At 47.0% G+C, this 24,690-nt stretch overlaps 2 protein-coding genes across 14 annotated transcripts; one reads left to right on the forward strand and one right to left on the reverse strand.

The window, feature by feature from the left end:
• Positions 1–8,576: 8,576 nt before the first annotated feature.
• Positions 8,577–17,520, reverse strand: NDRG2 (NDRG family member 2). Of its 12 annotated transcripts, XM_063715289.1 has the most exons (18): positions 17,068–17,424; positions 15,814–15,879; positions 15,018–15,098; positions 14,672–14,713; positions 14,215–14,320; positions 13,885–14,005; positions 13,640–13,702; positions 12,607–12,667; positions 12,322–12,408; positions 11,729–11,785; positions 11,448–11,551; positions 10,925–10,969; positions 10,572–10,623; positions 10,436–10,472; positions 10,266–10,330; positions 10,013–10,048; positions 9,795–9,846; positions 8,577–9,571 (listed from the first exon to the last, which is right to left on the reverse strand). In XM_063715289.1, the coding sequence occupies exons 1-18, from the start codon at positions 17,149–17,151 to the stop codon at positions 9,405–9,407; spliced, it is 1,326 nt and encodes a 441-aa protein (XP_063571359.1). In that variant the 5' UTR covers positions 17,152–17,424; the 3' UTR covers positions 8,577–9,404.
• Positions 17,521–21,644: 4,124 nt separating this feature from the next.
• On the forward strand, positions 21,645–23,663 carry TPPP2 (tubulin polymerization promoting protein family member 2). Of its 2 annotated transcripts, none has more exons than XM_063715467.1 (4): positions 21,645–21,792; positions 22,001–22,242; positions 22,496–22,649; positions 23,379–23,663. In XM_063715467.1, exons 2-4 carry the CDS (start codon positions 22,070–22,072, stop codon positions 23,562–23,564), a joined length of 513 nt encoding a protein of 170 aa, XP_063571537.1. In that variant the 5' UTR covers positions 21,645–21,792; positions 22,001–22,069; the 3' UTR covers positions 23,565–23,663. The 2 variants fall into 2 exon arrangements, with proteins under 2 accessions (XP_063571537.1, XP_063571538.1); XM_063715468.1 differs by having other exon boundaries at positions 21,746–21,833.
• The last annotated feature ends 1,027 nt before the right edge of the window (positions 23,664–24,690 follow it).

Below are 24,690 nucleotides of genomic sequence, written 5' to 3' on the forward strand. Positions count from 1 at the left end.
CTTGCCTGATGTTTTTCAGTTTTTATTATTTTCTACAGTTTGGATTAAGTTCTAATTTTTCTGACTACAAGTATGCAAATAATGTTTTCAATTTTTTACTTTTGCTTTTCCTTTTTCCCCATTTTTCGTAACTGAAAATCATTGAAACCTAAGCTGTGCTTTCTTAAAGCCCTGTGAACTGAAGACTAGACAACTTACATTTCAGAAAACAGCAGCAACCTATTTATATGTATTGCTGTTGCATACTATTATGTTTCGTCGGGCACTGCCTCTAATCCCCCAAAACAGAGAGTGCTACTGGGAACAAATCGACCTCTTCCACCCCAGAGCTGCGTTCGGTGCCTCATAACGATGACCCTCTCTCAGCAGGAAGTAGCCAGAAAGATTACAATGCCCCATCTCCCTACGATTCTCATGATAACTAAATATACAAGCATGATAGAAATCATGCATAAATTGACAGTGGGGATTGTGGCAGGCCAGGCTTCACTAATGCAGGCCTCCATCACAACTGTTTCAGTACTGACTGGGTAGTTAAGTTAAATATTAAAAGCTAGTGCCCTTATACAAAGGCTGTAATGTAACAAAAGCCCATCAAGAGTTTTGCTTAGGCCTTTCTTGGGCCTTAAAGCATGACAAAATAACAAAGGAATTCTTAACAGGACCCATTTAGGATTAAACAGGTTTTATTGGACGTCTGAAGAAATTTCCCAGGCCTCCACAAACAAATTTATTGGAGATCTGAAGGAACTCCCCAAACCTCTGTGATTTAGCAGGAGACAAGATAAGGGTAATCATCCCAGCATCTAGACCCATTTAGATTAAGTAAACTTACTGAGGCTCCAGAGGTAGGTTTTCAGGACTCAGACCTTAGTTATAGATTAAAAGAAGTTAATCACTTATGTCTTTAGATGAATGCACGCTTACACATAGACATATAGCTTAGAAGGTATATAAGCTCTGAAAAACTTTGTAATTTTGAGTTGGTCTGGTGATCATTTCCAGGCCGTCTCCCTGTAACCGGTTACAGAGATAAAACTCTCTTTCTCCCCAGTTCATCTGCATCTCGTTATTGGGCCACAAGAAATAGCAGGCCGACCCTCAGTTTGGTCCAGGAACACTACAGTATTGCTTTCACATACATTATCATTGAGACTGACACCAAACCGGGTGCTTATTTAAAGAAAGGAGGAGGCTGGGCATGGTGGCTCACGCCTGTAATCCCAGCACTTTGGGAGGCTGAGTCGGGCGGATCACTTGAGGTCAGGAGTTCAGCCCCAGCCTGGCCAACATGGTGAAACCCTGTCTCCACTAAAAATACAAAAAGTAGCCAGGCATGGTGGCGTGTGCCTGTAGTCCCAGCTACTCGGGAGGCTGAGGCAGGAGAATCGCTTGAACCCGGGAGGTGGAGGTCACAGTGAGCCGAGATCATGCCACTGCACTCCATACTAGGCAACAGACAGAGTGAGACTCTGTCTCAAAAAAATAGAATAAAAATAAAATAGTGAAAGGAGGGGATGACCCCCTGTGTATAGAATGCTAAATACCACACAGCTACACACTCCCATTTGTTGCCTTTAGCTCTAGTCAAAGACTACTTGAAACTCCTAGAAAGCAATAATTTCCTTAGACAATCCACAATCCCTGGGGGCTTGGAATGTAAATGGATGAACAAATGCCTGAAGGTACCTGATTAACTCAATATTTCATAACCTCAACTGGTAGACATTATCTCCACAGTAAGTCCAGGGAAACTGGCATTCAGAAAAGTTAAATAATTTGATCACATAGCTAGCTGGGTTTCAAGCCCGTGTTTCTGTGATTCTAAGAAAACTTCAATGTATAGATTCTCTTCTCCCTCATTACCTTTTCCTTACCACATCCTCCCATCTCCCCAACCTATGTGTTAGGATCCCAGAAGAATGCAGATAGTACATTAGATGATTGAGGTGATATTAATAAAGGGAGTATTTAGGAAGGTGTGGGTTTGAACAAAGCAACAAATCATGGGGCAACACCCTGGGACTGAATAAAAACAATGCTATTACCTAGGCTGAAGAGAAGAGAGCAGTTGTCAGAAACTAGACAGGGCCGTCCAACACGAGCTGTGGCCTTTGCTGGAGGGATGCAGCCAACTTGCAGGGACCCAACAAGGAGGAACCAGGGGAAAAAATTTACTCTCCTACTCTTTGATCTCCTGCCAAGCCCAAACAGAAGCCAGAGGACAAAAATATCTGTTGGTGCATTGCAGTCAGGTAAGCCTCACGGGGCACAGAGCATAATACCCAGATGTAAAGGGGCAAGCAGAAGGTGTTCCACATACCATCCATTCTCTGCTACTTTCAACTTGAGTGATCTTGCTAGGACTTTGGGAGGGATGAATTGAAAGGTACAAATTTGTGTGAAAGCTAGAGAGCTATTTCTAGTACAGAGGATTTGTATGGCTACAGAAAGGAGACTTAAGGAGAAGTACATTAGACTGTTGGAGCTCCTCACCATGTTCTGGGTCACTACCAGCATTTGAGGTAAATGGGGTAGAGCTTGGGATATGTCAAGCATAGGTGGATGAGTCATGAACTTTCTGCCTCCTTCTATCCCAGGAGCCCTTGGATTCCCGCTTTAGTCTCCTCTGTCCTCAGCCATCAATGCTTTCTTTCCTTTCCATGGTTATTTCCTTTCCTTTTCCCAAAATTCTTACCAACCAGGAACAGAACCATCTTTAGTTTGAACCATATTGTTTCAAGAGCTAGAATAAAGCTAGAGAATGGCTCCATGTAGAGAATATCAGGGAGAATATCAGGACTAGGAAACTGAAATAAACTTTTGATTGTTTTCAGAAGATATGAATTCCCAGCAAGGAGCCAGAGAGGGTTATACAGAAGCAGAAGATGAATGTGATTTCTGAATGAGATTAAAACAAGAAAGGCTGGAATAAGAACAGGCATAAGAACCCTAGGACAAGAAGGACAGCCGAGATGCCCAGGGCATGGTGACTACAAACCTGATTCAGGAGTAAGCCTTGATTCACTCAGCCCTAAGAGATAGCTTATAACAAATGGTAACTAGAATGATGAGAGCTGAAAAAACAAAAAAGAAGGAAAAGGCCAGGCACAGTGGCACACGCCTGTAATCCCAGCACTTTAGGAGGCCAGGGTGGGCGTGTCGCTTGAGCTCAGGAGTTCAACACCAGCCCAGGCAATATGGCAAAACCCCATCTCTACAAAAAAAATATATATATATTTATATATTTTTTATATATTTTTTATATATTTTTATATATATATTTATATATATTTAATATATTTTTATATATATTTATATATATTTATATTTTTTATATATTTATATATATTTATATATATTTATATTTTTTTATATTTTTTTATATATTTATATATATTTTTATATATTTTTATATATTTTTATATATTTATATATATATTTATATATATTTATATATATATTTATATATTTATATATATATTTATATATATATATATATTTATATATATTTATATATATATTTTTATATATATTTATATATATTTTTATATATATTTATATTTTTTTATATATATATTTATATATATTTATATATTTATATGTATTTATATATTTATATATATTTATATGTTTATATATTTATATATATATTTATATATATTTATATATTTTTTTATATTTATATATTTATATATATTTATATATATTTTTATATATATTTATATATATATTTATATATTTATATATATTTATATATTATATATATTTATATATTTATATATATTTATATATTATATATATTTATATATTTATATATATTTATATATTATATATATTTATATATATTTATATATATTTATATATATATTTATATATATTTATATATATATTTATATATATTTATATATTTATATATTTATATATATATTTATATATATTTATATATATATTTATATATATTTATATATTTATATATTTATATATATATTTATATATATTTATATATTTATATATTTATATATATATTTTTATATATTTATATATTTATATATATTTTTATATATATTTATATATATTTTTATATATATTTATATATATTTTTATATATATTTATATATATATTTATATATATTTATGTATATTTATATATATATTTTTATATATTTATGTATATTTTTATATATTTATATATTTTTATATATATTTATATATTTTTTTAATATATTTATATATATATTTTTATATATATATATACAGACAAAAAAAAATACAAAAAACTAGCTGGGCGTGGTGGTGCGCACCTGTAGTCCCAGCTACTTGGGAGGCTGAGGTGAGAGGACTGTTTAAGCCTGGGAGATGGAGGTTGCACTGAGCTGAGATTGCACCACTGCACTCCAGTCTGGGCAACAGAGTGACACTCTGTCTCCAAAAAAAAAAACCAGAGGAAGGACATGCACGATGGGAAAAGGGATGAGGGAAAACTAGTTGGAATAGTCAGGAGAGGATTTATGTAGAGCATTCTCAAGTCTCCCCAATCCCTGTCCTCTGTCCCTACCCCTCATTCTCTACTCCACACATGTACTTTGTATATACTTAAAGAGGAAGAATATAGAACAACGATACCTCCAACTGCCCTCCTAGAGCCAGCATTCCATTTCTGCCACCAGTACATTTTTCTCTAAAGTAATCCTTTGGAATTCATCTTCCCTTTGCTTTCAAGCTGAGGGTTTGATTTGAATATTGCAGTTGTAGGATGACAATGTGTAAAGAAAGAGAGATGAGGAATAGCATCAGAGAGAAACCAGAGTTTTGGGAGTAGTGTGGGAGGTCAGTCAGAGATCAACACACAAGGACAAGACACATCCAGGAACAAAAACCAAAGAGCTCCAGACAAACTCTTATGAGAGTTTGTGCCACTTCACCTCACCCTGAAGGACAATTTTAGAATGTCTTGCCACCCTCACCGCAAGAAACAGTCCCTTGCTCCTGCCTCTGGTCTGATAAGGTATAAGGAACAGCCGCCAGAGTGTGAGTGGGTTTGTATGTGTGTGTGTGGCAAACAGCCAGACACCCTCACATTCCCCCCGACTGACCCAAGCGGGGAGCCCATTGCCACTAGCAAGCGGGAAGCAAAAGAGGTGCAGAGAGGGATGACACCTGAAACCCCAGGCACCAGTGTGGGAATGCTTACGAAATGCTGGTTGTTGATTTTTAAAAATTTTAAATTGTGTTCTTTGTTAGTGTCTTCAGAGTTGTTGAATGTTAAATACACAGGACATTCTACTTTCACTATGTATTTATCCAATTAATGGGAAATTCTGATATTAGTGAGGAGAGAGGGTACAAACAAATGACATTGTTCTGGGCACTATTTGCCCTCACCATACCCTGGCCTCTAGTCAGAACTGAGTCTCACTTTCTAGTTAGTCCTAAAATTGCTCTAATTGCTCTAGAAAGGTGGTGTCTCCCAGCCAGGCACAGTGGCTCACGCCTGTAATCCCAGCACTTTGAGAGGCTGAGGCGAGTGGATCACTTGAACTCAGGAGTTTGAGACTAGCTTGGGCAACATGGGGAAAACCTGTCTCTACCAAAAAAATAAATAAACATACACACACACACACACACATACACACATATATTTACACTATATATACACATATATCTACATAAATACACATCTATATATACACACACACACACACACAAAAATATATATATATATATACACAAAAAGCTAGCTGGGCGTGGTGGCGCGCACCTGTGGTCCCAGCTACTCAGGAGGCTGAGATTGGAGAATTGCTTGAGCCCAGGAGGCAGAGGTTGCACTGAGCAGAGATTGCACCACTGCACTCCAGCCTGGGTGACAGAGTGAGATCCTATCTGAAAAAAAGAAAGAGAAGAAAGAAGAAAAAGAAAAGAAAGAGATAAAGAGAGAAAGGAAGGAAGGAAGAAAGAGAGAGAGAGAGAGGAAAGAAAGAAAAAAAGAAAGAGAAAGAAAGAAAGAGAAAGAAGAAAAGAAAGAAGAAAAAAGAGAAGAAAGAAAAAAGAAAGAAAGAAAGAAAGAAAGAAAGAAAGAAAGAAAGAAAGAAAGAAAGAAAGAAAGAGAAAGAAAGAAAGAGGAAGGAAGGAAGGTGGTGTCTCCCACTCCAGTATTTTCCCTTACCATTCATATACTCTCTAATGGCTAACATCCATCCCTCCTACTGCAGGTTCATTGTTTTTTGTGTACCATCAGAGACTCACCCTTTAAAATCTCTTCGTGAAATCCAGAATTTTCAAGCTGAAACCATAAGGCTCTTTTCACTCTGTTCTTATTTTACTCTCTTTCCCATTGAATCTTCTCTTAGCTATCTTGGGATTTTGTCCCTAAAGTCTGGGAAATACTCACGTTCCTTGACAATAAGGGGAAGAGAGAAACAGGAGTCCTAAACCTGAAGCAGAGACAAAAAGTAGGGAGTCTGTGGTTCTGCTTCTGTAAAATCACCTCTCCTCTCCTCTGAGAGGAGACCAGCTCTGATCTTGAAAATCTTGAAAATGGTCAAGATCAGTGGCCAACCATGATATTAGGACCTTCTTCCTATAGAGCTGCTACACAGAACCACAAAGCACAATGGAGCTGTAAGACCGAGGAAACACCAAGGGACCTGGGAACTGGGGAAAGTTATTAAGAACCATGTCAACCACAAGGGGGCACTGTGTCCCCATGGGCTAAACTAGAATGTTTAGCTGATTGACATGGAAATGGGACATGGAATATGCTCTTGATTCTTGAGCTTTTCGTCACTCTCCAACAGAGTAGGGAGGTCAGTCAAGGACAAAACCGCCACCCCACAACTAGCTCCCAGCAGAGGGCATCTTTCTCTCTACCAAACTCAGATTTCTTATGCAGAGACATCTACAGGAAAGACACAGTCATCACCCATTTGACACACCCACCTACATGATAGATATGTATGCGCACACTCACCTATGTACACATACATGTAATGTGCTCCCATTTCTAGAGATTGCCCTGCTGACAGTGTTATCTATGTAGGCAGATATGCAGAAAAGACTTGCCTTCCCATCCATAATACACAAGAGCAGCTATTGCCAGTAAAGATTGATGCTGGTTATAGTTTTTTGCCTTTTCCTTGTGTTTTTCCGAGAAGGTAGTTGGTCCCCAATGATTCCAATTATGCCGCTTCTTTTCTTCAGTGTGGTGCTTCGCACTCTGCTGCCTGCCCTGCGTGTGGTCACCCAACACCCTCACCATCCAATAGCGAGCTCCATAACCCTGTTTGTTACCCAATACCTCCGCTTCCCCTTCTGACCCTGGCCTACCACATTTAAAATAGACCCAGTTCTATGAAGGAGAGTGATGAAATGCTCAAGAATCAAGAGCATATTCCATATCCTATTTCCATGTCAATCAGTGTGTCAGCACCAGACATCAAGTGCATTAGTCCTCAGCTCAGTTTCATTAAGGAAAGGGTATAATTGCCTGTGGAGTTTCTGTAAAGCAATCTAGTAATATTCCATCACAGTAGTGTTGCCAATAGTGCTACAAGGTGCCTCCTCATTTTTACTTCTTGTGCCTCAAGACCTTAAGAATCAGTCTGCAACAGCTGCAAAATAAGAATTCCTCTTGATTGTTCATAGTTGTTAAAAAGCTTCTTAATAAACCACAAACATAGACTTAATTAGCTCCCAGATCCCTTGGATTCCATGAGGGAAGAGGAATTCTCAAGAGAAATCCTTTTTGCTGTACCCCTCCTGAAAGAGTCTTCAGATCAGAATGAACTATGAGCAGCCCAACCCTTACAGTTAAGTTCATGCACCCTGGTCTACTGATTGCACTAAAACATCCAAAATGGAATCTAGGTGACCCCCTAGGGAGGATCCTACAGGAAGGTGGGTCTCAAGATATCCTTGGGCACTTCTGTCATCAGCCCTCTTCAATTTTTTTTTTTTTTTTTTTTTGAGATGGAGTCTCACTCTGTCACCCAGGCTGGAGTGCAGTGGTGTGACCGTGGCTCACTGCAACCTCCACCTCCTGGGCTCAAGTGATCCTCCCACCTCAGCCTCCCAAGTAGCTGGGACTACAGGTGTACACCATCAAGCCCGGCTAATTTTTGTATTTTTTGTAGAGACGGGTTTTCACCATGTTTCCCAGGCTGGTCACAAACTTCTGAGCTCAAGTGTTCTGCCCACCTCAGCCTCCCAAGTGTGTTGGGATCACAGATGCGAGCCACCTTGCTCAGCCTCTTCAATTCTTTCTTGAAGGTGGTGATGTTGGTGGTATCTTTGAAATCCTGTGGCCTTTCTCAGTTACCCATAGTTGATAAGAAGTCTCCTAAGATCTAAATGGTTCCTCTCTCCCAGGCTTAAAAATACTATCAATATCAAGGCAACACCATTGTATTGGAAAAGAGCCAGTTTCTATGTGGTCATATTTTGTGAAGTGCCTATGCCACAAAGGCCCTCTCCCAGGGTTTATATCACTTTGAGAAGAGAATATGAGACGTGGACAGGGAGAAGATAGGAAGAGGAGCATGATGCAGGCATACCTAGACAAAGAATAATAACAGTACTCAGATTCCTCTACAGTTTATTGTTATAGCAGAAGTTGTGGGAGACAGGAGGGCACCCTCCACACATAATACAGTGTGGTCAGAGCCCCAGGGTAGCCCTTTCCACCCCTATGCCAAGCCCCAAGCAGCCCAGCCCAAGCTTAGCTCCCTCCCCAGTCCCACTCTAGATGCACACTGAGAGCTACCAAAGTTAGTGCAGCCGAATGGCCCCAGGCCCCTTCCTGTTGCCCCAGCACCAATCCTTCCCCGACACTCGTTCATTGCCCGCCAACTCCCATTCCAACTTCCTTTTTACACTGGATGTTTCTTTCACATCCTGAGGACCACTAACCCACCAGCAAGTCTCCCCCTGACACACATTCACATAGGTCCATACCCTTCAGAGTCCTAAAGGGTTATTAAGAAGCCATATCAGCTTTGGTGAATGGAGCCCCAGCCCCAAATCCCCTCCCCTTGCAAATATGGGATAAGTAGGGAGAGTCTGATGGAGGCACCAGGACAACTACAACAACCTCTTACCCCTCAGCTATAGACACCTAGATCAGGACAGAGGATGCATATGCCCTCTCCACCTTAACACCAAAATGGGGGAGGAGGAGAATTTAGGGGTCTGGGTCCCTAAGAGATATTAGGACATCTCTTCCAGGAGCTGGGGGGAATCACAGGTTAAAGGTCAAGGTTAGGGTAGCAATCAAAGATCAAGGTCATCTCCCCACATGATCTGCCCTTTTTCCCTTGCTTACTGTGGCCCAATGTCCCTTCAGCACCTCCCAGGTTAGTTCTGGGGGAGGTGAGGGCTGGGTCCCGCACTAGGGCAACAAGGGTCATTCAACAGGAGACCTCCATGGTGTGCCCCGGGGGCCCCGAAGAAAGAGTTCCAGACTCGCTGCTCTGGGACAGGGTGCGAGAGCGGGACCGGTTGCCATCAACAGATGCTGCACTGGTCAGAGAGGCTGTACGAGACCGGGACAGGCGAGTCATGCAGGATGAGGCCACTGTGGAGAGAGCAGGATGCACGAGCAGTCAGAGAGAAAGTGGGGAAGGGGGGCTGGCGACTCAGGCTGTGGTCCTTCGATTATGACTAGTTATAACTAAGCCAGGGGATCAATGATCTCAATTGGGCAGATAGTGGTGAGTCCAGGCATTCACCTAAAATGCTTCCACCCCGTCAGTGCCTATCTCTCCTCTAGTGCAGCAAGCTCTTGTCCCCATACTCACTGTAGCCCATGCCTTGCAGGAAGTACTTGAAGGCCTCGGTCAGCTTGCCTGGCTGCGGAAGTAAGAAGAGGCGAGGGAGACAGTGAGATGAGGTTAGAGGCAGAGCTGGAGCCTGAGGCTGCAGCATTGTGGGGACGGGATGTGTGGCAAAGGGCAGAGCCCAGTGCCACCAGTATCCTATGTCACTTCCCCATCCCATGGACGGCAGGGGTACTCACCTGAGTCAGCTGGGGCTGACCTCCGGAGTCAGCCATCTGTTCAGTAGAGCGCCACCCAGAAAAAGTGAAACATACATAAATGAGCCATGCGGAGAGGTGGAAAGGGTTTCTCTTCCCTAGCTTCTTCACTCTAGCCCCTTTGTTTTGTTCTTCGTTCACCCCATTTGCTCCCATGCAGGGCCCTGGAGGCTTAGCAGCTGCATCTAGAGAGGATATAAGACTGTGGACAGGGGCCCAGGAACAGGTTACTGACCTTGAGGAACGAGGTCTGGGTGGGGTCCAGTTTTGAGTTACATTCCACCTGGAGTAAGCAGGAGGCTGAATGAATAAGGTCACGCCCACTGTGACCCGTCCCCCATAAGAGACCCAGGAACCCAGACCCCAGTCCCTTTTCTATCAGCTCCCTACCCAGTTCCTCCTTACCAGGAATCAAATTCTTAGTGCCCCAAAGTTGATCTCCCTGTGCCAAACAGGACATCCCCTTGGCAAGATACTCTTCTGGCCACCACTCTAGGACCCCAACCCTCCTCCCTCACTCACCCCAAAATTCCCTACTAACCACTGCATCTTCATGAGGTGCTTGGTCTCCTACCACCAGCATCACAGGACACCTAAAGACACAGTGTTGGGGAGAAGGCAGTGAGCCCCTGGCACTCCCTCACTGGCCTCTGCCTAAGAGTGCAGCTGGAAAAATGTCTGGCTCCAAAGAGGAAAGACGCTTCTGTGTCTCCCTGCTGATGCCACCAAGAGGATTCAAAGGGGAAAGACCTAGAGGGAAATGATTTACCAAATAGGATGGGGTGGGACATGACAAGGAAGTTCCCTGGCAAAAGATTCTCCTTCTTCTAAGGGATACAAGCTCCTAGGGAAGATCCAGGGAGACGGGCAATGCATTATCTCTTAAAGTCTTACTTGAGGGTGATATCACCTCCACGCTCAAAGTTCAGGTCTCGGCGGCTAGAAAGGGGTTAAAAGAGTAGGAATTTTAGGTGGGCAATGCTATCTAACCAGATATAAGCTATCTCCCCCATGATGGAACTATCTTTGTCCCAAAAATTACAGTCAAATCTTGGTTATTAAAGGTGGAAACCAAAGGAGAAGGTGGCAGGCAGGCCCCAAGCACAGCCCCTATAGTCACTTGTGCCCTAGATCCCTGGTCAGAGGGCAGCAAAAGGAGAGGAAGGACACAGGACACAAGATCATCTTACTTCTGAGAGTCCAATAATCTAAAGGAAGTAAACAAGAGAAGGGGGACAGCCCCTTGCAATCCTTCCCACCGGCTCTGTCCTGAAGCTGCCCCCATTGCACACTAAATGCTGCATTCCTTGCACATTGCACACTACCCGGACTTCCCTCTCCTCCTTTGTGCCTCCCCATGATGCCCAATTACTGCTTCTGCATTTCTCTCACATGCATACACACACAGCCCACCCACTTGTTGTAGCTGTTCCAGTACAATTCAATGTTATCCAGGTTGGGTGCATGTGTAATGATATTTCTGTACTTTTGTATCAACTCAGAATTTCCAGAGAGCTCTTCCTGAAGGAGAGAACAAGGAGAAAAATTAGGGATGGAAAGAGAAAACAACAATTACTGGAGGAAAAGAGGTAAGCCTTCTTCCTTCCCCAAATCCTGTCCCAGCTAAGGAAGTTAGCCCAAGCATTCAAGTTCCCTGCTGCTCCCCTTGACTCTTCTACATCTCCTACACCCACTTACCTGGCTGAAAAGATGTCCAAGGATCATCTCCGGAATGGAAGAGGTGAGGCCCGTTAGCTAGGAGGAGAAGGCAGGTGAGAAAGTTCAGGATACTGGCCGGGCACAGTGGCTCACGTCTGTAATCCCAGCGCTTTGGGAGGCCGAGGCGGGTGGATCACAAGGTCAGGAGTTCAAGACCACCCTGGCCAAGATGGTGAAACCCCATCTCTACTAATAATACAAATATTAGCTGGGCGTGGTGGTGGGCACCTGTAATCCCAGCTATTTGGGAGGCTGAGGCAGGAGAATCACTTGAACCCGGGAGGCGGAGGTTGCAGTGAGCCAAGATCAAGCCACCGCACTCCAGCCTTGGCAACAGAGTGAGACACCATCTCAAGAAAAAAAAAAAAAAAAAAGAAAGAAAAAGAAAAAAGAAAAAAGGAAAATTCAGGATATTATAAGAGACTCAGGCAAAGTGACAGCTTCACTTTCCTGCCCCTTTACTCCCTCCTTGAAGTTCGGAGTCCATCCAGTTAGGCTCTGGTAGACAGCCTAACTGGATCCATACGAGGGGATCCCCAACCCTAGGTCTCAGCACACACGCCCCTCCAAACCTTGTGGGCTGCCCAATCCATCCAACCCTTGGCATTGGGATCGATGTTGATGAGGACAAGACCTTCAACAGTGTCCGGGTGGTTAAGCTAAGGAACAGCAGAAAGAAGGAAATGAGAAACAGGGCATGGCCTTATCCCCTCCCCGCTAAGTTCTACCCACTCCTGGACTCCCACAGGGCCTGACTCCCCACCTAGTGCCCACTTCCTCCCCCAAACAGCACTAATAAACAGTATTCTAATCAATCTGGACCCTCCTTTCCCTCATCTGGGCTTTTTATTTCTTACAGCATATCTCGCCAGGATGTAGGCTCCAGCTCCAACACCAACTCCAATTATTGTAGAGAAACTGTGAAAGGGAAAGAAATATATGCCTCATGGGCTCTGCTGTCCAAAACCTGCCACAGCCCATCTCTTCAAACTCTTCACCCTCCCTCCTGAGTCCCTGGGCACAAAGAAAGGCAGACATGGACCTTTCTTTGGAGGATGCGAAAAAGAAAGGCCCAAGGAGCCAAAGGTTGGCACGGGTAGTCAGGGTAGATCCCTGAAGTCTATCCCCAGCTTTCTGCCGGAGAGCTAGTGTCTTAAAAACAAACACCCATCCACCAGCCAATCAACACACTGTTTTCCTATATAGATAGCTCTTTGTCCATTCTCAATTTTCAAGAGCCAGTTCAACTTGTTCTGCTTTAGTTCCTGGTTCCTCTAGAGGAACGGGAAGAATGGAACTTAAAGCAAATGTGAAAACAGACACAACTTTAGTGAACAATGGGGAGAATGAGGAAAAGAGCGGCAAAGTGGTGAACCAGAGCTGCTGAGCCCTGGTGCCTAGGAGAAGCTTAGCTAAGAACAGCACCCAGGGGTCAGCACCTCCCTCTGAATACCAAAGACACTTGGTCTGGTGTTCTCTTCCTTCCCCTACTCTCTCTCACCCACAGAGCTCCCCATCCACCAGGTGTGGACATGAAGGAGAGGGGAGTGGGAGAGAAAGAGACAGGTCTATCTGGTTCCTCAGGGATTATGTCACCCCGTTTTATTCCTCCCTGACTTTCTGATCAGAGAAGGCCCTCCTTAGCCTGAGGCAGGGCCAAGCATAGACCCTTTTCCTTCCCTCCATCCATTAGGGCTACTCTGCTGACTCTGGCCAATTTTCCAAACCCACCACCTTTTCTCAATAATCAAGGTGGGAGCATGAAGGAAGAAGATATATTGAGTTCAGAAGCTGAAACTGGCTCAGGAACCATGGTGAACCTGGAAGTTCTAAGGGTCTCCTTGTGCTGGAAAGAGAACTCTGGTTTGGGGGGGTTCCCAGGCCTCTCACTTTAGGTACTGCAGGACGCAAGGGATCATGTCTGCAAGCTGGTCCAGAGATGGGTACTGATATCTGGAAAAGAGAGGCATGTTAAGGAAGATACCAACCTGCCCTCACACCCCCCACCTCAGGATGTCCTACTCATTCTCTCCCAGAATCACCACTGCCGTCCCTTTCCTCCTCCCCAGTCGAACCTTTCCCGCACCTGTCCTGTTCCTCACAGTCTGGTGAAGTGGTAATGACCTAACTCTTACCCCAAAGGGAACACAGGGGCTCCCTCTTCCATTCCAGGGGCATCCACATGAACCCGCACGAAGTTCTGAATGATTTCCTGCATGTCCTCAAACTGAAACAGTGGCTGGAAGCAAGATTTATCTAAAGAGAACCCACATCACCTTAACAATAGAATCAGACAGGGACACGTGTCCCCCAGTCAGAACTCACCCTTCCTTTCATGCCACAGTCAGACTAGGAGAGAACTTCTCCTTCCCACTCTGATCCCTCCCCTCCCTCTGGGTTTCATTTCTACCCTTCCCCCACAGCCTCTACCCAGACAGGAGTGGGAGACGAATGAAGGTCCTTACAGTTGAGTCCCACATCGTGGTAGGTAAGGATCGCTGGGCGTTTGGGTTTGGGGGTGCCATAGACAGTGAAAGTGACAGAGCCATATGGTGTCTCCACAGAGTGAGTCTGCAGGAAAACAGGGCACCAAGAGCTAGGCTCAGAAAAGGAGCAACACCAAGGTCAGGGAGCTGGGAGTGGGTGGGCAAAGGGGAAAAGGGAACAAAGAATTAAAAACAGGATCAGCAAGAATTGAGGAAAACATGATACTGGAAGATGAGTTTGAGGATAAGAAAGAATAATGAAGATTAGAGAGAGAAGAGAAGGGGAAGGAAGGAGAGGAGAGAGATAAGGAAGGGAAAGGACTAGAATAGAAGGAAAGAAAGCAAAGAGAGAAGAGAGGGCCAAGCAGAGGCCATCCTTCTACTGGGGAAGAGGAGAGCCCCTCCTCCCACCTTGGAACCGCCCCCACACTGTTACCTGTCCCTGGTCAAGGAGGATTCGGGCAGCTAACTCAGCCTCCTGGAGAGACACACACGGATTCACACAGAAACACACGACCATGTGGCATCCCAGATGGAGAGACAGACAGACAAAGAGAAGCAAGTAAAGACAGACCAACAGAGACCAAAGACAGAAAGAGATTGACAAAGAGAGACATGGAAAGGATGAAGGTTAGTGTAGTGACAAGACAAGGGCCTGACTCCCAATTATAGTGTATGGGGAGAGAGTTAGAATAAGATCAGTAGGCTTGGGAAGTTAGAAGGCAAGGGGGATGCTTTGAGGTCTGGAATTTGGGCATGGGAGTCAAACGGTCTCTAATAACCTTGGCCGCCTCAGGCGTCTGTCCTGGCAACAGTGGCTTCTCCTCTGTGATCTGCACCTCCTGCAGCTCCGCCATGGTGGCCTGGCAGGATGAGGAAATGAGACTGGGAAGTTGTCTCTACATCCCCACATCTCCTCAAACACCAGGCTTTCTCTCTCAGCACAGGAAGATGCAGGGAACAGAGGGACCCAGGGGTTGAAGACTACTCTAGAACACGCAGAGGGCCTTTCCTGCCCCCAGCTCCGTTTCCAGGCTGATTGGTGGAAGCTTGGGAAGAGGAATCAGGACACCCCTTCTCTTGATACTCACCATCCCCACTGCCACCCTCAACACCCACACCTCCAGACCCTCTCCCTCCTCTGCCCTGAACCAAAATACCAGGGTGGGGCAGAAGTGTAGCTCAGATTTCCCAGGCTATATTTAGGGGCCACCCCACACTCTCAGGTAGGGAGTGAAACCCGTAGCTCAGTGACTGAGTATTCTAAAGGACAGGGTACCAAAAGACAGGATTGTGAGAGTTCACAATTGACCACGACCTTCAATTAAAGCCCCAAAGTCGGCAGCTCAAAGGAAAGGGGGCTAAAAATGACCAAAGCAACGTGACCAATGGGGCAGGTGGGGAAAACAACATAAAAGGGACATCTGTCCAACCAACCCAGTGCCTCTCTTCCTCCCAAGACTCTTCCTCCCAACTCTGAATAAACTCCGCAAGTTCACCATTAGCGGGTGAGGAGCAGAGCACCTGGACAGACCTGCACAGGAAGGAGCCTGCAGCCTGCGGGGTGGGGTCACTTACTGGGTTCCTATTGGCTGGATGCAGTGGGTTAGGGGTCAGGGTTCTCACGCCTTCTGACTCTGGGGTCTGAGAAAACACAGCAACGAGGTGAATGACATGGGAGACAGACCTGGGGTCTTTTAGGGACGGAAAGCCTCAGCCAAAACCCAGACTCCCAGGGTCATCAACCTCCCCGGGTCACTAACCCTCCCCAGTGTCTGTCTACCCCTGAGTCCAGAGAACACGTCCTCTCTAGGCTCGAGCCGGAATCAATATAGGCTACAGGAGCATCAGTGCAGGCTGCGCGGAGGAGAGAAGGAGGTGCTGATGTGGAGGTAAGAGGGTGGCCCTGTCAGAACCTCCGGATTCGAATCCCGGCTCTGCCACTCCCAGTGTGACCTTGCCCCAGTTAGTTACTACATTTGGCCTCAATTTTCTATCTGCAGGGGGACTAAACGCGGGGGAATAGGGGATCCCCAAAATTTTTGACAGCTCTCCAGTAAGAGGAGGGTAGCAGAGCATGGTTGTTTCCCTCCATAATTTAAAAACAAACACAAAGCTTGGTGCCGTCGCTTCTCTCCTCTACCCAGTCTCCGTGTAGGTCCCACGAGTGGAGAAAGGGAGAGGAGGGCGGTCCCACAATCTTCTCCCGTTCTCCCCCGACGGCCCGCGAAGGCAAGCGCCATCGGGAAGGAATGGGTAGGACAGAGGAGACCGGCCGGGCCCAGCACCCGGAACCCGTCCCTACGAGTCCCTACGCAGCCCGTCCGCGTGGAGACTGACACCCTTGCGTGGCCGGTGCCAAGCGCCCCGGACCTTGCACACAACCTCGCGCGCACCCCAAACACGCCCTGCCGCTCTGGGAGCCTCAGCCTTTGTGCGCAGCAACCGAGCGCCCCCTCCGTGCTGGCCCTTTCCCCCGAGCCTCCAGCTCCAGGGGACGGGGATCAATCACACCGCCCACCGGCCCGGCTGGCGCCTTCCAGGCCCTACGGCCCCTCGCCTGCCCCTCCCCCTACCTGCTGCCGCCGCGGCCGCTTCCACCTTCACTTGCCTTTGACTCGGGCCCGCCCCGGCTCGGGCTTCCCGCAGACCCGCCCCCGGCCCGCCCCAGCCCGCCCACGGGCGCTAGGCTCCCCGCAGACCCGCCCCAGACCCCCAGTAAACACGCCCCCCCTTTCACCCCGCCCAAACTGCCGCTCAGGAAGGGGTTGTGCTGGGGCCGAGGGGCGAGGGGCGGACGGCTGGACGCCTCCAGGCTCCGCTCGCGCTCACCAAAACATTCCACCACCCCCTCCCCGCATTGGGGCGGTGTGGGGAGTGCGGGGATCCCTCGGCTGCCCTCAGCACCGCCCCCATCCACGACCTGGATCTGCAATTCGCACTCTGGCTCCTTCCTTCGCCCCCAGACTCAGTGGTGGGAACCGGTAGTGGGGAGACGAACCCGGGAAACTGACACCCCACGAGTTCGACTCCCCCCGCCCGAACACAGAGAACTAGATTAAGAAAGGAGAAGGTGGGCGGGACCGCCGCTGAGGAGGCGGGGGTCTCGCCGGCTGGCAAGGGCAGGTGTGCCGGCGCCGAAAGGGGGCACGGGGGAACGTCGAGGGCGCAGGAGTTTCGACTCCTTGGTGCCCAGAGTCCTGGTACCTCTCCTCTCTTTGCTGCGTCCGGACGCCTGCTCTCCGGCTGCTCCGAGAGAAGTTGGACAACAAGGCGGGGAGGTGGGGGCGGGGAATGCGGGGGGCCGCTATAAATAGAGGGCGATCGCGGGCGGGCGGGGGGTGGGGAGAGAATGGCCAACAGGGACTCTGGGGTCAATGCCTCAAGGGGCGCGGGGGAGGGGCCGGGGACCCCCAGAGGCTCTGACTCCTGGGTAAACAGGCGCAGGGGCGGAGTTAACCCTGCGGGGGTGGAGTAGGGGCTTGGGGAGGACGCAGTGTCCCGGGCTGGGACCCAAGAGACCCTGTGGCTTCGCCGCTAACCCCTCCCAGTCCGGCCCAGAAAAGGAGACCAGCTCAGACCCGCTGAATCGCAATGCCCAGGCGATGGTCTCAGGGTCTGCCGCGTCCCTCTCGGTGCCTGAGTAGGTTTGCCACTGTAGACTTCACACACACACACACACACCCTGGAATGAGCTCTCCTTGTGCCCCTCAGAGGAAGGCTCCCTGGAATGAGATAGTTGATTAGACAATGTGGCTTAAGGGAATTCGAAGTTGTTTAGGCAAAGGGAAACCTGACTGAATTTCTCCCCACCTGCCCCCCTTGTAGCTCCCCCAATCCCAGGATCATATCCACCGCAACCCCCTTCAGGCTGGTTCCTCAGTTGCCATTTCGGGGGCTGGGCGCCAGGCCAGTCAGGAACAATGGCCAATGGAACTTGAGCTGCCAACTGCAACACCAGCACCGACTGCCCCCCCCAAGACCCCCAAGTTTCCCTGCCCCCTCCTGCCTGGGAACCACCATCCCCCCACCACCCTCACCACCCGCAATACCCCTCCCACCCAAGGAACATCAATGCTCCTTTCATCCCCACTTGGCAGGGTCTACTGGAAAGAAGAAGAGGCCAAGAGGGAGGAGGTGACCCACAGTAGGAGAACTGGTCGGGCTAAAACCCAGCCTTCAACAACCCCAAATCTAAGGAGCTCCCCCTACATCCCCCAATTTGGAGCACCCAACTTTTCTTCTGTTCCTTTCTCCCACTCCCTTTATAACTTTTTCCCCAGAAACTGGCACGGAAGCTGGGCACCCTGGCTCCTCTCCTAGTCCCCTCTTCCCTCTGGATGCCAGTTTAACACTCTCCTGGACAAGGAAAAGCCTGCTGGAATAAGGGTCACAGCCAAAGGTGCGCAAGACGGGAGAGATCTCATCAGCACCAGAGGAACCTGGGGAGAGGGAGAGCCTCGAGTGAGAACTTTTGCCTGCAGGATTTTCTTTGTCAAAAGTAGTCTTACTTGGAGTGGGGGAGGGAAGGACCTGAAGGTTCCAGCATCTAAATTCGTCTCTGGGTCAGGATGACTCAGGGGGAACCTGATAAGGGGCCTACGCAGGGGCGCAGGGAAGGCAGGAGATGGGAAATTTCCACTGACATCCATTGGCTTCCTAGACCTTGGGGTCCCACCCAGCCTGCTGCAGGCAGAAGTAAGGCCGGTTCTACCCTAAGATACGGTTCTTCCATGTCAGGGCAGTTCCCAGCCCAGCCAAGGTGTAAGTGTTGCAAGGACAATCTCTCTCTAAACTCTTTCCCTTTGGCCAGAGCAGCTTCACACTATACCTTCAAGTAAGCAACAGTTTTAAGTATCTGTTATGTGCAAGCCACTGTGTAGATGAAATTCAAAGTGTGCGTCTGGTCACACCCTCTCTAGACATTTGTGATGAGAAATGACATTTTGACATTTGTCAAGAGAAGGTACAAACACGGGACAAGTTATATTTAAGATCAATCATTTGGACAGTAAGTCCTGTAGCGGTAGTTTCCCACCCTTCTCAAGTGGGAGATCAGAGATTTCCAACCCCACATAATAGTTTTAGTATCCCCGATGGAGAAAATACAAACTATGAATTCATCAATACTTTGAAGTAAGTTTCTGTCACAACATCTGTAAATGCAGTAATACCTACACATGCAAGGCATATTATTTACTCAGTTCACACTCACTCTTTATACATAGAGATTCTAGGGCCCTTTGAAACTGAATAGTAGCTTCCCATATATTATCCCCTAATACCTTAAGGTTAGTGTTATTGTCTCCACTGTACAGATGAGAAAATTGAAACTCAGAAATGTTTAGTGACTTTCCCAAGTCCACTCAGCTAGTAAACGACATATCTAGGATTCATTTCCCCACCCAGATCCATTCCACTCCAGGTACTATGCTCCTTCCGCTACCAAGTAGCCTGTCAAGTGTATAGCAATGAGGCCATATGACCCCAGCTGAAGAATAATCTGGTTCTTAGGTTTTTTGTTTCTTGGGGATTTTTTGTTTTGTTTTTGAGATGGGGTCTCACTCTGTCAGCCAGGTGGGAGTGCGCTGACACAATCCTAGTTCACTGCAGCCCCAAACTCCGGGGCTCAAGCAATCCTCCCACTTCAGCCTCCTGAGTAGCTGGGACTACAGGTGCATGCCACCACTCCCAACTAATTTTTTTATTATTATTTATTTATTTAGAGACAAGGTCTCACTTTGTTGGCCTCCCAAAGTGCTGGAATTATAGGCACTAGCCGCTGTGCCCTGCCCAAGAATAATGTTGATGAGAGGTGGGTGATGTTTGGTAGGGTAGATTGGGGCCTAGTTAATTGTATAGGTCCTTGAATGCTAAGCAAAAAGATTTAGCAATGAGAAGCTATAGTATAACTTGAGCCATAGAATATTCTTGAGCAGGAGTAATAAAAAACACTGTTTTGTGAAAATTAATCTGATGGGGAGGAGGCAATAGAGATGGATTATGGGTGGGTGAGAGTGAAGAAGCCAGAGTAGTCATCCAACTATGAGATGATAAGAACTTGAATAAGGGTGGAAGTAATAGGAATGGAAAGAAAGGCATAGATTTGTAAGACAAAGAAAAAAAATAGAAAGTGGTGGCATTATTAGATAGGAAAAGGAGGAAAGTCACCAGTCTCGTTGCTCTGTTTTAGGATCCATGAGGTTCATCTATCTGTAGTGCTTCTGACCAGAGAAAAGGCCAAAGAGAGAAAACCCTGAGGAACATCTTTGACCTGCATAGAAACTTATCTGAAGATTTTCAGAATCTGAGCCTCACCCTCAGTCTATCCCAGTTTTATCCTGACCTGTCCACATCTGTTACACTCCAAGGCTTGCTGGGCCCAACACTGGAAGCTATTTAAAGTTTCTACCGCGACTGGCCTTTTAAAGCCAGTGGGATTCTCCATGCTACACTTGAGCCTGGAGACTAGAAAAAATGACAGCCTGTTTTCATTAATCCGTTTTCACTAACTGCTATGGTCTGAATGTTTATGTTGTCCGCAAATTCATATATTAAAATCCTAACTCCCGGCTGGACGCAGTGGGTCACACCTGTAATCCCAGCACTTTGGGAGGCTGAGGCAGGTAGATCACTTGAGGTCAGGAGTTTGAAACCAGCCTGGCCAACATGGCAAAACCCCGTCTCTACTAAAAATGCAAAAATTAGCTGGGCATAGTGGCTGGGCTAATCCCAGCTACAGGGGAGGCTGAGGCATGAGAGTTGCTTGAATCCTGGGACTGGACGTTGCAGTGCCCCAGGATCATGCCACTGCATTCCAGCCTGGGCAACAGACAGCGAGACTCCGTCTCAAAATAAATACATAAATAAATAAAATAAAATCCTAACTCCCAAAGTCATGGTATTAGGAGGTGGGGCATTTTGGGGGGTGATTAAGTTTTATGAGGGCAGAGCCTTTCTGAATGGGATTCATACCCTTATAAATAGGCCCAAGGGAACTCATTCACCCCTTCTACCATGTGAGGACACAGCAAGAAGGTGCCATCTATAGACCAGAAAGCAGCCCTCACCAAACACTGAATCTGCCAGCACCTTGATCTTAGACTTCTCAGCCTTCAGAACTCTGAGAAATAAATGTCTGTTGTTTATAAGCCATCCAGTGTGATATTTTGTTCTAGCAGCCCAGACAGACTAAAACACCTTCCCTGGGCTCGCCTCAGCTTCTGTTGTGGGGCAGAGCATAAGGCAATTTAACTACGACCCAGAGGATGGGTAAGCTTGGCTGAAATGATGGAAATGTGATCATCTGAAAAGGTCGGAAAGTTGGCAGTTTGCTCAATTCGGCATGCAAGGTAGGGGGACCAAAAGCCCCCTCCTTTGAAGGCAAGGGCTGTAGCTGGGGCCAGAAGTGATGTCACATAACCACTGCTGAGGTCATAGAATCTTCCCTCTCCTCCCTCTGTCTCCTCATTGCCACAGCCAACCGGCTCCCACATATCTGCATGCACTTAAATACAAAGGCAGGGAAGGGTCAGACCACCATCTGGGTACTCTAAGGTACATAAAAGAGGTGGGGGAAAGAGAGGATCATTCAGTAGGTAGGATCCACACTGGTATCTCCAGTGCTGGGAATGGGAGACTCATGCTGTAGTTGTGTAGGTGCAATGGGAGCTGGGAGGGAGAGAGGAGAGAGCAACAGGGAAGAGGGGAGCTGTTCCTGTTGCTGACTGATTTTACCTTAACACTCATCCTCATTACTCCACAGTCCTCCCTCCCCCTCCTCTTTCACCCCCAAGTGTCTCCCTCGACTGCCCTCCCCCACCTCTAGCTGACCATGGCTTCAGAGGCAGAGAAAACATTCCATCGGTTTGCTGCCTTTGGAGAATCATCAAGCAGTGGCACTGAAATGAACAACAAGAACTTCTCCAAGCTGTGCAAAGACTGTGGCATCATGGATGGCAAGACAGTCACCTCCACGGATGTGGACATCGTGTTCAGCAAAGTCAAGTGAGGAGCCAAAGATATGGGGGTGGGGGTGAGAAGAACCTGTGAGGTAGTTGGCCACGGAAGGGTTCATGTGGTGCAACATTTGCAGTGGGCCTACCAAGCACCACAGGGTACCTGGTGCTGTGTTATTCTTTGTCTTCAAGACACTCACTGATAGGACAAAAGAGGCCAAATCTGAGTGAGGCAAGAGTTGGACTTTGGAAGGTAATGCATTCATGCTCCAAAGTTTCTGGATTTCTGTCTAACTGACCAGGGCCAAGAACGCCCGAACCATCACGTTTCAACAGTTCAAAGAGGCAGTGAAGGAACTGGGCCAGAAGCGCTTCAAAGGGAAGAGTCCAGATGAAGTCCTGGAGAACATTTATGGACTCATGGAGGGCAAGGACCCAGCCACCACTGGCGCTACTGTGAGTGACAGTCTTCTTCCCCTTGACCCTACTTCCCTAAATCCCCATTGTTCCAGTCTACCCTCCCTAACCCTGCCAACTGTGTGACTGTGGAGACAGGGCAGAAACAGACTTTAGAGATCATCTAGACATTCCAGAAGTCAGGAAAATGTGGCCCAGAGAAGGGAAGTGACTTGCCCAAGGTCCATGGCTATTTTAATAGTAGATTTAGACTAACTTCCAAGTGTCCAGTATCTGAGCCAGGCAATTAGGACTTGGTAGCTTTTGGAGGACATTAGTGTAGAGGATTTGGTACCTGATGCCCACTCCTCTTCCAGTTCTTATTTAGGGTTTAATCTCAGGCCTCCTGCCTCTCACCTACTCCCTTTTTTAATTGTCCCATCTGAACTAAAAGCTCTTTCTACAATGGATATTGGGTCAGGGACTGGGAGTGAAGTCCTCTGGCAGTAGCCTAGTCAGAATAACTCCTCTGGAAACAAAAAAAACCCACCCTCCCTCTGCACATGCCACGTTCATTCCCACACCACACTCCTCCTCCCCCATGAGTGAATGGCTCTTACCAGAGTTCCTGCCCACAGCTGTATCTGGGCCCTAAGAAAGCAGCACCCCATGCCAGTGGCAGAGCAAGAGCTCCGAGCACTTGTTCTAAGTATCTCTGGCCATCTTTGGGGAATGGATATGACAGTGTAAGGAAAGGAAGAGGGCTCAAATCCATCCTCTGGCTTGCAGAAAGCAACAGCAGTGGGTGCAGTGGACCGTTTGACAGACACCAACAAGTACACCGGCACCCACAAGGAGCGCTTTGATGAGAGTGGCAAGGGCAAGGGCATTGCTGGACGGGAAGAGATGACTGACAACACAGGCTATGTGAGTGGTTACAAGGGTTCTGGCACCTATGATAAGAAGACCAAGTAGAGAGGAGCTTCATCTTAGCCTGCTAGCCCCCTGAGCCTGCATGTTTGACACCAGGGAGCTTGGAAAACAATAAACATCTGTGTGTGCAGCAGCCAAAAACTCTGTCTAAGAGGGACACATGAGCCTACTAGTGTAGAGAGAGGGAGAAGAGGCAGCACGGGAGTGTGGGTTCTCAACCCACACACCCTTCACTCTGCTTAGCCTTATGCCTACCAGCCATCAGTTGGTATTCCTCCTCAACAGCTGCTTCCAAGAACAGGGTGGAAGAATATATTTGGAGTAAAGAGATGAACCAGGTGTGGAGGTAAAAGTATCTGCTACTTGTGTTCACACATTACTGATATTCACCTCTCCACCCCCACCCCTCAAAAGGGTGTAGCAATTCCTCATGTGATGGACTATGACTATACCACATATTAGATTCTTCCCTGTCCCTCCACCTTCCTCATCTGTTGCAATTCAGGTTTTTTTGGTGGAGGAGTAGAAGCCAGCTAAGGTGGCCTGACTTCTATTACAAATTTGTTCCAGAGCTGGGGTAAGGGGAGAGTCTATTTTCAACACCCAGCCCAGCACTAAGTTTTACCCCACATCACGTCCATCATGGTGCACATGGGACAGAAGAGCTTCCTGACTGCTAAGGGTAGCTCAGGAAGATGGCTAGATGAGGCAGGCTGCCAGGATTCCAAGAGCAGGAGTTCTGGTGCACTGAAGAAAAAGGAATTAAATCACAACAGAGTCAGATGTGTGTTATTAACTTTTTATTTTGAAATGATTATGGATTGACAGGAAGTTACAAAAAATAGTACAGAGGGGTCTCGTGTGCCCTTCACCCAGTTTCCCCCAATAGTTACATCTTACATACTCAGATGTGGTTTTAGAAATTTATGTTCGATTAGCGCTGGGCCTGCCTCATTCCCTGCCTGGTCAGAGGCAGACCCTGGAGTCTGGGGGATTTGGAAGGAGTTTCTGGAAGAGAAGGGAAGCAGGAACCTCTGGGGAATGGGTGAGAGAAGATACCTTGAAATGCCAGTGAGCCAAGGTAAGAAGACTAGAAGAAAAAGATGTTGGAAAAAGGAAGGCAGGGTGACTAAGGTTGTTGGGAGTGTGGGGGAGACAGTCCTAGGCT

This window comes from Pongo abelii, chromosome 15 (genome assembly GCF_028885655.2).
Source record: "Pongo abelii isolate AG06213 chromosome 15, NHGRI_mPonAbe1-v2.0_pri, whole genome shotgun sequence".
Taxonomy (NCBI): domain Eukaryota; kingdom Metazoa; phylum Chordata; class Mammalia; order Primates; family Hominidae; genus Pongo; species Pongo abelii.

Bases quoted from the DNA above. Each gene is read 5' to 3' on its own strand.
- NDRG2 (XM_063715289.1), bottom strand. From the start codon at position 17,151: ATGGGGGCGGTGCTGAGGGCAGCCGAGGGATCCCCGCACTCCCCACAC. The intron at 15,880-17,067 runs GTGAGCGCGAGC...GTGTTTTCTCAG, and splicing joins GGGGGTGGTGGAATGTTTTG to ACCCCAGAGTCAGAAGGCGT. The intron at 9,847-10,012 runs GTGAGTACCCCT...TTACTTCCGCAG, and splicing joins GTCAGCCCCAGCTGACTCAG to CCAGGCAAGCTGACCGAGGC.
- TPPP2 (XM_063715467.1), top strand. From the start codon at position 22,070: ATGGCTTCAGAGGCAGAGAAAACATTCCATCGGTTTGCTGCCTTTGGA. The intron at 22,243-22,495 runs GTGAGGAGCCAA...CTAACTGACCAG, and splicing joins ATCGTGTTCAGCAAAGTCAA to GGCCAAGAACGCCCGAACCA. The intron at 22,650-23,378 runs GTGAGTGACAGT...TCTGGCTTGCAG, and splicing joins CAGCCACCACTGGCGCTACT to AAAGCAACAGCAGTGGGTGC.